The 13,957-nt window shown below is 38.4% G+C and overlaps 2 protein-coding genes across 7 annotated transcripts in view; one reads left to right on the forward strand and one right to left on the reverse strand.

Moving 5' to 3' along the window:
* The window catches only part of KCNK12 (potassium two pore domain channel subfamily K member 12), a 51,324-nt gene that overhangs the window by 30,232 nt on the left and 7,135 nt on the right, over positions 1–13,957 (forward strand). For 2 of the 6 annotated variants that reach the window (XM_021391800.1, XM_021391803.1), the window contains exon 5: positions 1,262–3,831. The exons of 3 other annotated variants lie outside the window; for them this stretch is intronic. The gene's annotated coding sequence lies outside the window, so the exon portion shown is untranslated. Of the gene's footprint in view, positions 1–1,142; positions 3,832–13,957 lie in introns of those variants that run through there. One more of the 6 variants, XM_021391799.1, reaches the window with a different exon arrangement.
* The window catches only part of MSH2 (mutS homolog 2), a 29,864-nt gene that overhangs the window by 2,666 nt on the left and 13,241 nt on the right, over positions 1–13,957 (reverse strand). The window contains exons 8-14 of the mRNA XM_021391787.1: positions 11,460–11,569; positions 8,819–8,942; positions 7,937–8,087; positions 6,366–6,463; positions 4,798–5,043; positions 3,011–3,215; positions 2,366–2,613 (exon numbers count right to left, since the gene is read on the reverse strand). Of these exons, the coding sequence (XP_021247462.1) occupies positions 2,366–2,613; positions 3,011–3,215; positions 4,798–5,043; positions 6,366–6,463; positions 7,937–8,087; positions 8,819–8,942; positions 11,460–11,569 (1,182 nt within the window). The remainder of the gene's footprint in view (positions 1–2,365; positions 2,614–3,010; positions 3,216–4,797; positions 5,044–6,365; positions 6,464–7,936; positions 8,088–8,818; positions 8,943–11,459; positions 11,570–13,957) is intronic.

Below are 13,957 nucleotides of genomic sequence, written 5' to 3' on the forward strand. Positions count from 1 at the left end.
AGTTCTCACACTTGCTCAGAATATGTCAGTTATACACGGTTACATAAAATCATTTTCGCTTCAATATCAAAAGCCCCCTGGTACAATCTGTCAACTCCATTCTTTTGCATTACCATCGTTTTGATTGGCCGCCCACAAATATTACTCTATCCTTTTAGTTCTGGTCTCCAGCAGGAAGTTATAATAAATTAATTACGCATTTCAAATGACAACTAATCATCTACTAAATACTGGGTAACTGAAGGCAAAGAAAAACACAGCACTTAGACCTTTTCTGTTTCACTAACACTGAACTCAGGTTTTTTAAAGGAAATCAGTATTTTTAAGCAGACATTTGCTTTCTTGATTTGGCTTTAAGAACATGCAGCTGCACAGACACAAAGTTAACTCCGGCTTCTGTTGATAAAATCCTGAAACTGAGGCTTGGAGAACCGTACCCACTGATTCTGTCACGCTCATGAAGAATGAAGAGCAGAAGGAAAATACTCTATAAAAGTTCCTTATTCTGCACTTTAGATGTAGTTACACATTGCAAATTAAATAAAAGCCGCTGTTTGTTTCAAAATGCAACTGCATGCGAGCTGCCTACACTTATATCATTGCTCCAACAAAGTAATTCTTCCAAAAAAAGAAAAAAGCACAAAACTAAAACCAAGACCTGATACAAAAGGCATCCAAATTTAGACCAGGTATTTGAAGATGAAGATTTCATAATATCGCATTTAACCTGACTGAAGTTTAAGTAGATACTATTGAGGTTTAAGTAAATAGTATCTACTATTTAAGTAGATACTGTAAGTAGATACCTCTATGCTCAACAATGCATCCAAAAAATTGGACTAATGATAAAAAAAGCACTTCATGTTCAAAGGAAAGATGTGTTGGATTAATGTTGGGAAAACTGTTCAAAGAAAAATATGAAACGTGGCTTCCAGAGTTTTCACCAAGGATGGGAATGGGTGACTTGATACAAGTTAAAAAAAAAAAGGATGGAGGGGACTGAAGAGAGAATTCACCCACACATTTGGGGTATATATTAGTTTTATGGGCTTTTTTCCTACCATAACAGTTGCTGTGTCGAAGTATTCAGATATCAGAAGGCGTGAGGTTTAGACAGTGTATATTACTTCCCCCACCTCCAGTCTAAGCATGGCACCTAAATGCAGGTGGCTTGTTTGAAGATACTGCTCACTGCCAGTTCTCACTGCTTTGAAAATACTCATCGTTTCAACGTCCAGTTTATGACTACACTCCTCTTCAGTTCCCACAGCATATTCCCATGCTAAATGATATTTTAAAGCACTGATTTGAGCAAGTCTTTGGACCTTCACATGGTGGAAGGAGCGTAACGTGCATGGGAGAAGACGGGAAAGAGCAAACTTCTAAAGGGTCACAGGCACTGCCACTCCACTGGAACAGGCAGGATACCATGGCCACCAACTTGAACCTGTCCAGAAACAAAGCCTGGACATTGCCTAGAAAACTGCACATACAGAAAGGAGAACAGGGGCCACTTCTAATCTCCCAAAAGAGAGTGCTCACAAGGAGAGAGATAAGAGAAACAAGACGGCAGCAAGATATGAGATTCTCTGCTGAGATCTAAGACAGCAGACAGCAGCACTTCAGGTCCTTCTTTTATTCCTCTCGCTCAGAGCAACCTCTTAGCTTTAGAGAACAGTGTCTGAAAGCTAATTGCAATGCTACTGTCAGACGTGAATGTAAAATTAGCAGCAGTTCTACAAGTAATCAAAGGGCAAGTATAATTCCATGGATTCAAAAGCAGAAGCAAGCTACTTGTTATTTTATTATAATGTCATTTCCTAAAAACTAAAACATGCAATTTTCCTAATATCAAACTACTGCACAAATTGAGCAATGTTTTCTTCAGTAACTCTAACAATAATGAAACAGACATTATTGAAAAGAAAAAAAATGCCAGCAAAGAAAAGTTGCATTCATTTCCTTTTTTTTAAAAAAAAAACCATCAAGGAAGAGAAGTCCTTCCTGAATGATTTACGAAAAATAACTCAATTCCAAAAGAAATGTAGGAAAACAGAAAAGAACAACATTTTGGAGCCCTTCTTTCTGCCCCTGAAAAAGAGCAACTACAAAAGCATCAACCTGAGTGACAGAAATAATGTAGAAATCTTAACTAGTAATCGTCAGCATCACCAGCTGTGTTCAAAGATGGGACAGAGCTCCTGCCATACATGTTACCTATCCATAAAGAGCACGTCTACTATAAAACCTAAGCGTGGAGTACTACACATGAAATATCTTTTCACATTCCTTTCCATTAAGATTCCTTCCTCCCTCTCTCAGGGAGGAATGAAGTTCACCATTTTCACTATTTATAGAGCCTTACCTGCTTTGACACGATACAGCATTGTCAGTGTGTCGTCACTAGTCAGAGCAGTAACATGTAGGTTATTTACTGTTGGAACTTGATCAGCAAGAGCTGTCAGTTCATGAAAATGTGTGGCAAACATACAGAAAGCACAAATTTTGCTAGCGATGTATTCGGAAATAGCCCACGCCAAGCCAAAACCATCGTAGGTCGAAGTTCCTCTTCCCAGCTCATCAATAATTATCAAAGAGTTTTCAGATGCTGTCCTAAAACAGAAGAGCATTAAGTTTGAGCAAAGCATAAACTCTGGATACCGGATTACCACAAGTCATATTATAGAGGCACAACATCAGGCAAAAGACAACAACTGTTTACATGACAACACATGAATAAAGTGAACACGGTGTCAGAAATTAGTCCAAGTTAGAGCTTCTTTGGCCCATTTGGACTTTGGCCTCCTAGTAGCAGCTGTGTCTGAACACTGAAATAAATAGTGGACTACTTCAAGAACTTACAGTCCTGCTATAAAGGACTTGAGATCTCAGATCCTACATAAAAGAAAATCTTAAAGATGCTGAAAGAAAATGGTAAGATGCAGCATTCTTAGAGTGCATCCTTTCCGATCGACCCCAATCAACAAAATGAAAGAAGCGCAGGACTTACCTAAGGATTGAAGCAGTTTCCAACATTTCAGCCATGAAAGTAGACACACCTTTCAGCTGACTGTCTCCAGCTCCTACGCGAGCCAGGATACAATCCACAATGGTTATTTCCGCAGAGTCGCACGGTACAAAACACCCAATTTGGGCCATAAGAACAATGACTCCCGTCTGTCGGATATATGTTGACTTTCCACCCATGTTAGGGCCTAAGGAAGAAATTTTGCAAAGGAATTTAAAACCATCACCTTTTACCATTCAGCACTCCTTTTAAAGGAGAACAGGCTCTTAAAACTGAAAAAAAAACCACCCAAAAAACAACATGTAAACTTCTCTTTTGCCAAGAGAAAGAAGGCTTGTCCAACAGGTGCAACTAGTAGCGCCACTACTACTAAGGGTTACTGTTTTGATAGGGATTCCTTTTTTTAAAGAGAAGGGAGGAATGAACGGTTCATAAGTTCTGAGTTCTCAGAGGTGTAAGTAGTCATCTAAATGGCACGTTCATACCTAAAGCTAGCAAGCTTTCATTGTAAAGCCATCAGTACGGCTGCTTAAGAACAAAAATAATTTGCTTTTACTTCAAACAACAATCACAATTCATCTGCAAAAATAAGTAGTTTACGTAATAGATTGGGTTCAAGCTTTCCGGTGATTTAAATTACAATCTAAAGGGATTCTGAATCATCAAAAACATGGATTATGTAATTAGAACTTAACTGAAGCACAAAAGAAATAAAAAGTAGTTTCCAAACAAACTGATCATTAAAACCAATTTTACGCTTTTGTAACCAGAAAAACAAGAGTGTTGCCATGCATTTATTCAAACTCATAGTTTTTCTTTCTGACCATTTTAGAAGTGTTCATTAATCATTCTCTAATTTCAGATCTTTGCTACTAAGGATGTGTTAAGCATATCTGAATGGAAATTAAAATTCAATTAAATGTATAAACACTAAAAAGGTTTTCCTGCATAGTAAAATTCTCTTAATTTCGCCAGAGATTAGAAAAAAAAAGCATGGTCATTAAAACACGCTTTGCATTTTAAACTGACTAACACTAAACAAAGAAAACATTAACAGAGTGGGTGCTTAAAATCTTGCCTACAGCAGATGCCTACACAGCTACAATACAATTGATGCCTCATGGAATTTTCCAAATCACTTCAGTAGGTTTAGGCTCTCCAGCACCTGAGGCTGTCTGGCTTGTGAAGGGACATTTGGTAGAACAAAGGATGTGTGTATTAATTTCTTACTTCCCAATACCCCAGCAACCTCCCTTTTCTTCCCAAATAACTATTTCTAAATTAGTGACCAACTTCTCCAAACAGCGCACCGCAATTACAATCGTAACAACTCATTCCATGACTGGTAGTTTGGAAGATACCTTTATGTGCATAAGTATGCAGAATACCCACTATCAAAGGAAACACACGACAAGAACATTGCAGGTAGATATATATTTTTAAATATAAGCAATGCTCACTCTTCTTTGTATAGAACTACTGAATATCCCAAATTGGAAGGGACCCACAAGGATCACTGACACCAACTCTTGGCTCCATACAAGACCACCAAAAAACAGACCATAGAACACGTTTTCCATAGCTAAACCTTAGCCCATATACAGACATGTGAATAACTTGCTCACTGCAACCACTTTCTTGATTAGAGAAATTGTTCTAACATAGCTTTCCCCCTTCTTTTTTTTTTTTTTTAAAAAAGGCATCATTATTGGAAATACTTCTAACATTTAAAACTTAAGTACTAAGTGAAAAAGGTAACAAAAATTTACCAGTAATAATGTGGAACATCTGCTTGCCCTTCTCAAATGTGACGTCGTTGGGGATGAAGGCCACCTCATCTTGCACTTCAATGCAAGGGTGCCGGGCACCTTTCAGCACAATCCTTCCTTGTCCCTTTTCCAGAATGACAGGACGAACATACGGCACTGGTGCTCCGTTTGACACATGAGCAAAACTGACAATTGCATCTAACTGAGCTATTACATCATTCATGGTCTGAATTGGCTCTGCATAACCTGTTTTTGATTGCAGAGAGACAAATGCAACGCAGTTAGAAATGTGAAAGAGGTGATGGACAGGGGACTATAGAAGTGAAACATCTAACATCTGCAATAGGGATGCATATGTAGGAAGAGATGAGTGGTGACCTGCAGAAAGAATCCTACCTGTAGGAAATGCATTCACTATTCTAACATTAATTCTTGAACTTGGCTAGGAATAGATCATTAAGAGGACTTCAAGTCACTTTCATTTAAGAATGACAAATCTAATCCAGTCTTTTGAATTAAACTGTCTTCACAGGGGGGAAAACGTGTTTTTTTTTCCCCTACACCTATACACTTGCAAGTCTGTTACTACACATCACAAACCGTAACAGCAGCAAAATACTTTTTTCCTCAAACATACTTGGTATTTGCAGATGATGTATTGTGGATAGTCCTACTACATAATACTCAATTTCCACATGTTATGTATATAATGAACAAACTTTAGTTTACCACCCACAAGCACCACTTGAAAATTACCAAGACACATATACAAAAGAAGTCTTTTGCAATATACTGGTGAGTTCACTATCATGGTAGGTCAAAGATTTCCACTGTAGCTTAATACAATGAAATATATTTGCATTCATCTTAAAAAGTGCTTTCCTATCTTTAATACATTTGTCCTTTGCTTAATATTCATTAGTGCTTTCACTTTCCTCTCTTCCCTTTCAAAGACCTGTTCTGCTGGAACTTGCGCCTTTGGGAGAGATAATATTTACAGAATCCTCCTGACTGAAATTTCCTGATGTGTCTTCTCCTTTTGGTAAAGGATGGCAAAGAATACCTTGTAGGTAGGGAATCTTAGAACGAAATACAGGAAAATTAATTAGGAAAACAGCAGTTGTTTATTGTACCGCATAAATGATTAACTTGTTCTTCTCTGGCATAATAGCACTTTCTTCACCATCCTTCACAGTCCCTAGGTCCCTCAGCTCCTTGTTGTTTTTTGTCTGTTCTGCTTTCTACTTAGCCTGCTGTTAGGGTGGGGATGCCCACAGTCAGGGAGGGAAGAGGATGACAGATGTGGCCTCTATGGGCATATTTTTGTCCCTATTAAGAGAGAAGCATTTGCACGTGCTCCATTGCTGCTTATCTGTAGCAATTCCAGGAAAAGGTCTGACCGTAAGACAACGTATTTCATACTTTCAACAACAGACTAAAGGCCCAAACCCATTTTTCCACATTCTTTAGGGAAGGTGAAGGTCTTCCTCTGCAGAAGGGCTTACCGAGTAACAGCACATCCTCCCAGCATTCCAGGCTGCCATGCATATCAACACTGACATACTCACCTGAAGCAATGTTAATAATTTCCTTAACAATTGCATCCTGAGCCTCTTCATACTCTTCTCTACTCTTCATGTAATCCTCATTGACGGCGCTCAGCTTGCTGTGAACAAAACCACAACATTTAGAAGTTGTGATGTCCTCTGCCTTCACTGCTACAATGCAGAACTGCTAGCCACCTCCCATGAAACTCACTTCTCTAATGGTAACTCCAGCAGCAACTGTTATACCTGAAGTCACAGTTGCACTGTTTGTCTGAAACAGACCATGTATTAATGGCTGCTGTTTTAACCCTTCCAAACATAACACAGGAAGCAGATACAGACAAACTTGTCTCCAGTCTGAAGTCCATCTGGTGGTTGATTACCAGCAGCATGTCTTGGGGTTGATACTATTTACGCTTTGATTAACAACCTGGGTGATGGATCTGAATGTGCTTTCAGCACGGTTATGAGCACCCCATTAAGGGCAGCCACCACTATGCTGCAGGACGGGGCTGCCCTTCATCAGGTTACCTACAGACCAGAGAAGTAGGCAGACAAGAATTTCAAACACAGGCAAATACAAAGTCCTGCATGTGGGATGAATAACTCCATGTAGGAGTACAGACTGAGTGGGGTCCAAATGCCTAAAAACCAGCTTTACATAGAAGAGCTGGAAGATACAGTGAAGGAAGTGTGCTTTTTCAGTCTGGAGAGAAGAGGCATCGGATTTTTCTTGCAGGAGCAGAGAAAAAGAATGAGATACTAAACACACAAATTGCTACAATGGAAATTCTCATTACATGTGATGAAGAAAGAGGCGTTAAGCACTGGAACTCATGTCCCTACAGGTTGTGAAGGATGCTTGAAGAACAGGCAAATGCACACGGCATTGAGCCACCTCATTTAATTTTGAGATTGTATCTAGCTTCAAAGGTGGCTCTGTTCTAAGAGAGGGATTGGCCCAGTTAAGAGATTCTCTTCCACTTAAGTTTCATAGCTTCATAGAATAGAATCACAGAAAATCCTGAGTTGAAGGGACCAACAAGGATCAATGATTCCAACCCCGGACTCCACAAAGCACCACCCAAACCCCATGGCTGAGAGCACTGTCCAAACACTCCCTGAACTTACAGAACCTCCCAGCAGAAATCCAATACTTATGACCAACAGAGATTACAGCATAATTTGGAAAAGAAAAGATAGTTACCAACAAAACTGCCACATGTCTTATTTGGTGATAAACACAAATAGCTCTTTTCCTATTTCAGCTTGTGAAAGTGTCTGTATAAACACTCACACTGAATGCAATTACACTGGTAGGTGCAGCTAAAACAGATAAATTAGCCAAAGTCAAATGAACAAAAATAGCTAACAGTTGGCAAAGAAAATGGGGAATGCAGGCATGTGCTTTTAACAGAAACTGCATGACTTCTCCTCGGTCTTGCTCAATACATCAATCTGTGAGCCAACTAAAAAGGTGAAAATTCAGCCATTCAACATGCACAAAAAACTGCTTATTGGAAAAACTAGAACGAGAGGGATAACAGCTTCTCTCACAGCAGGCTCGAAAGATTGCCAGTATTATCTCATACCTGTTGGTAAATTTCACACCATTCTTCTGCGTATCAGTTATCTTGTATTTTGAATTGTTCCGGAGAACTTTTTCCTCCTTGCAAGTAATTCGGAAGTGATGTCCAAACTGTGAATTTGACTCCAGTTTGATACTTTTGCCAGCTTCCAAACCTTTTAGATGAAAAAGAAAAAAAAACCCACCACTATTAACAAAATCCTTTTGCTTGTGTTGTTACTGTTCAATAATCCCAGTTCATGTGATCTAGCTTCTCAGACACGCTCTTCAGTATACTTGTTTTGGTTCTATACATACATCAGAAATATCTAAACCTAACAGAATTTTACTGGTTCTTTCCCTGCTCTTACCTTTGGTATGCCCTCAAACTGCATATTGAAACGAGGTGCATCATTACTGTATTGCTACATATTCTCCAGAAAAATGAAAAACGTTCATAGCACACTACATAGACATTCTCCTTGCTGTTGTAAACGCAGTGTGTATAGCCTTGTGATTCTTTTATTAACACAAACTATTGTTTGTGGGATTTCTCATCCTTACGTAACCTTGTCCTTCCTTCTTTTCATCTAAGTATCATGTTTAAATAAAATAAAAACAAACCTGGGCTTAATTAAGAATTAGATGAGTTGCACGCAGTACATTGCGACACTGAAATATTCTGTAATACTATCTTTAAAAAAAAAAAGGCAAGTTATAATCCTGCAATAACTCAGTTTCCAGTAGGTAACAGTGAGACAATTAAAGTCACTCCAAAGTAAGGGAAATAAATAAAACAACAGAACCATCCCCTACCTAGTTCCCCTATGCCAGTTTTCATCACTTGGCCTCAAAATAATTAAATAATTAAAAGGAGGTGAGAAATAAAGGTAGCTCCATCCCCTACCAAGTTCTTTGGCTGCACTCTTTAATAAGGACTGCATGTTTTCTTCCAGCTCGTTCATCTTCTCTCGTAATTCTGTCAGGTTTGGATCAAAAGAAGCCTTAACAAGAAATTCATGACTCTCCACCTAGGGGGGAAAAATAAAAGATAATTCGTACAAATTAGGAAGTAATAAAAAGAATAATCTCCCTCAACGTCTACCTGCTCCGTGCATTTAGCAGCACTGAAAGGCATCTCACTCAGCCTGCTATTTTGGATACAGTTTTGTTGCATGCCAGCACACTGCAGTGGTGATGTTCTCCAGCCGCTTAACCAGATAGGCAGCCACCGCACATTTATGTGATTTTAGAGATCCCTCTTGAAACTTGCAGACATTGAGAAGGCAGCATAAACAAAGTCATTCCCTGATACGGCCCTGTTGATAGGTCTGTTACTCCCGTTCCCTTAATACTTCTGCAAAAAGAACAGCTATGAATATTTATGTCAGAACATACAGCACAACATTCCTGCTTTTATAGGGCAGATTCTGGATCTGAAACAGAAAGGATAGGCTGAAAAGGACAAGAATGCCAACCCTTGTCATGACAGGTCAGACTAACAACCCAGAACTGATGACAATTTGATACCTTCATATGTTCATTACGTGAAGTGAGAGAGTCTTGGTTCCAAGTGTTTCTCAATTTAATGAGGTGACAGTAAATGATTTGCAGGCTCTGGTGCTATGTTGAGCTAGCTAACTAATTTGAAAAGCAAGTCCTTCTGTAAAGGGCTGTGCTCTTAAGACTAAAAGCAAAATCCAGTATAACGAAAGCAATAACAAATTCTGAAGTTGTCCCAACTTGAGGTGAAGATTGGAGCAGACCATTTTCAGCAGCTCCTTATGATTCTAAGAAATACAGGAATGGAAGTGATGGTTTCTCAACTTTATTTTTCTTTAAACAGCTAGGTAAATGAATAACCACGTCCCACACTTTCTGAACTCAGATGTTTCTTCTTATATTAGAATGCTTACCCTGAATAGATTCCTGACATAATTTAGTTGCTATGACAACCTGTCCTTCCATCACACTCAGAACAGAGCTCAGCGTTTTGTACGAATACCCGAACATCTAAGAGGAACTGAAAGCCAAACATTCGAGTTTTAAGATTCCTATTCAGAAGGTTCACTCTTCACAAATCCAATGTTGGTTTACCCGTAGCCATTTTAATTGATTCCAGTATCTTGAAGGAAAAACAACCACAAATTCAACCGCAGGTTCTAAGGGACTTGGTTAAAAATAATTGACTCTCTAACCTATTTAGAAGAGAGATGAAATATTTTTTTAAGTAGAAGATGAAAAGAAATTTGGAGAGCTGGGTGAAGGCTGGAAACAACTGCTCGTTTTAAAGAATACAGAGTTCCAGGGCACACAAACGGCATCAACAGATGGTCTGTAACTAGTGGATAGCTATAAATGTCTTCATTAGCATACATCATGAATTACAGCCACACGTCAGTCGAGCGGCTTTAAAGAGTATAAAACACAGCTGATGAACGCATACAAAGCACAAAGAAAGAAAAAGGGGCACTTCTTCATTTCGTGCAAATTATGCACATTCAGAATTTTTTTTTAAGGTCGGTGTAGTTTTCCAAAGTGCAACAAATTGCTCCTCCTGCCCTTGGCACGTGGTCAGGTAGAGCTCATCTTTCTGCAGTCAGCTGAGACTGACATTCACAAGAATCCTAAAAGCCTCCCAAGTTTTCCAAAATGACTGAAGCATCTTGTAAGCAACAAGCATTAAGCGAGTGTCTGAGCAAGCAGAGGAAATAGCGATACTACAAAAACGTGTGCATTTGGAGCGTATCGCGCCAATTCTCCAACAAACATGCCAGGCAAAAACGATCAAATGCACCAAAAACTTCAGCATTGTTTCACTTTCGGTAACCAGACAGCCAAAAACAAGAGGTATTCAGTGCTAAACAACGATCAACCATTCGTCTGTACGTATCCCTTCTCCTTTCTGGTACAGACTTGAGGAACAACAATGCTCCTTTCTTTGGCCAGTTTTTCTCTGGAAAAAAAAGCCAGTTTTACATGCAGAATAAGTCCTATCTGCAGTAATACTTTACAAGCAAGCGCGAGGCTAAATTAATTTTAGTGGCTTTTTCTCTAGCAAGAAACTTCTTCATGCTGGAAAGTAAATTTCACCTTTATATCTAGGTCAATCATTTTCCAAACAAACCATTAGTTGCAAAGATTCATGCTCACCAAACAGAAGCATGTCTCCTGAACTCAATAAAAGCAGAGAAATACGTAAGAAGCATTTCTGGCTACATCCTAGATTTAAGACATCACAGTAACATTGAAATTTTGTGAAAAAGGCAAAAAAGTGGCAAAATAACATCCCCACTCATAATATTGATGAGGTTTCTGAAAACAAGTTTCAGGACCATAGCATCCATGCAACCAAAGCACTTTTTCATTAGCTACATAATTAAGATATTCAACTGCTAAGATTAATATGACTCCTCGTACACGCCATGACTAATCTAGCAGTAACAGCTTAATATAGATGGTCAATTTAGTGAGCGCGGAGCAGATTGTAAAGTTCAATACAAAATTTTAATTGCGAAGTAAACCTGTTCACCCATGCCAGCTCATACCTTATCCATATCCAATGTTGTTTCTATCATCTCCAGAAATTTTGAGAAGTCAGAGTGGATATCATTAAGAGGTGTTATAAACACTGCCAGCAACAACATCTGGTGAGCTCCTGTTAAGAACAAGAAAAATTAATCACAATATTTCACAACTTAACCAGAATTCATGTACCCAAGATAAACAGTACAACTATATAGCTGAATATTTTTATCATGATTTCTTATGACTGTTTCATTGACAAATTCCCATCTTTTTCTAAAATTGGCATTATCTAATTTACAGTCTGATTAAGCTTGTACCTATTCTCTCATCTCAAACTTGAAACATTTGTATAGTTAGCTAGGCAGCAAAAAGAAATATGAAAATCAACACTGTTCTACCAAGGGAGAACAAAAAAAGCAAAGTGACTTAGATTTGTCATTTTGGTTGTACAAAAGATCTTATAAAAAGAACATGGAGCAAAAGAGAAACTCAGATAAAATATAATATAGCTTTACTGAAACTGGATTGTGCCTATGTACCACAAAGTCTGTCTTCAAGACACAAAGAAATCCACAGACCTCATCTGGACTCCTCAATAGTGTGTCACACAAAATGTTAAGGTGCAAGATTCATGATTACTACAATGATTAAAAGGCAGATAAACAGGACACCCATGACTTGCAAAAAATGAATGAGTTGGAAAGATATTAGCAGTACTGTTCCTACAGGGCTCGTACAAGCATTAGTCTTTTGAAGACGTGTGCATTAGTGATATTAGCATACAAACAAAAGAAAGCTGCTTATGAAATTCACTAATATATACAGTGTGAGGGATAAGAGGAAAATGGAGAAAATAAGTAAAAAATGCAACTAAATGTCCTTGAAAACTGAGGTAACAGGAATGAAAGAAAGTTTACTAGCAAGTTTCAATGTAGTTACAGACAAAAAAAATGCTCTGAGAAGGGGAATAATCAGTTGGAAATGGTAAGGAACGTAGAACAACTTTGGTCAGAACACCTGTATAACCACAGTACAACAGTCAAGGAACGATCAGCACTACAATGCGTAATAAAAAAAAACAGGCATTTCCCAAAGGAGAAAGTAGAGGTATTCTACAAGGTACTGTATATAACATGGTAAAAGTCCACCCACAACACAGCATACAAGTCCTGTATTCTACATATTTGCAGGCTTAAAATTGAGTGTCAGTCTGAAATGAGAAGGAAGATGCTTTGGCAGCTTCTTAAAGATAGACGCCTAAGTACCTAGATTTTATGCCCAGCAATCTGAGTAATGAAGAACTGCTTCCTTTTGCCAGCAATAGCAAAATGATTTGATGACTCAGTGTCCTTTCCTGTCTTATGCAGGTTTCTGATGTCTAAAAAATAAAAAATCATCTTCACTCAGCACCCCACTCCTCAGCTTTCATCATCCATTAAAACAAACATCTCAACAAAGCAATGCTTCGTGCTGGGCGAAAGGCAATCACTGCTAATCACTCTGTGGTGCAGCTGCAGATGTATAGCTACAAATAAAAATAACACATTCCACCTATTTCAAATTATTTTAGATATACTGCTGATGAATGCCCTACTAAGGCAGACTGATTCTATGCAACACGTAGAACAGGAACCTCTTGCAGTCTTGGAATTCCATGCTTACGGTGAGCTTAGTGTTTTTCTCTCAAAACTTCTAGAATTTGACTGTTTTCATACCTCAAGGTTAGGACAAAAAACTCTACTGATCCAAATGACACCTAACAGAAAGAGACAAAGACAGGAAGAGAGCATTTTGAAGTGTTGAAGGTGGAAATCCAAGCGTTCCACACCAAGACAAAACCAAGCAGTCTGCTTGAAAAAGCCAAAGGGAGAACATGACTGAGCCAACTCAACTGCAGCAAGGCCCTTGTATTAATATATACATATAGGTGTTTATATATTTTATGTATCTACTAGTTCTTGCACAGTTTTAAGATTTTAACTGCCTTTGGAAGTAACAGGCAGTATCTAAATATAGATTTAGTTTCTGATGAGTTTTTTGGAAGATTCATTATTTGAAGTCAGAAACCTATAGTACAGAAAAGGATACGGTATCGGATAACCTCACTCAGTGTCTGCTCAAATACAGCAAGGAAGCATTTGTAACCGTACCATTTCAAAAATTCTTCATCTTTAAGGTTTCACTGCTTGATTTACGCAAAGGGATTGTCAACTTCATGGCCTTCTATAAAAAAATGAATTCTAGGAGGCTAGGACTGCTGTTGCTGTACTGAATCACATCCCTCTTATGCTGACACCATCTTATTTTGCATCTTCTTAGTAACACTCAGAAAAAGAAATAGAGAGTATCTTGACTGTTATACACACAGGAATTGTCAAGAATTCTTAGAGATAAGCCATTGTCAAAGACTACAAGACCCATCACCCAACAGTGTGCTTTGTTTTTAAGTACCTGCCTGGTATTTTTCCAGCACAGTTCCAATTTAAATGCCTGAAGCTTTATTCCTGCAATGGAAGTA

This window comes from Numida meleagris, chromosome 3 (assembly GCF_002078875.1).
Source record: "Numida meleagris isolate 19003 breed g44 Domestic line chromosome 3, NumMel1.0, whole genome shotgun sequence".
Taxonomy (NCBI): domain Eukaryota; kingdom Metazoa; phylum Chordata; class Aves; order Galliformes; family Numididae; genus Numida; species Numida meleagris.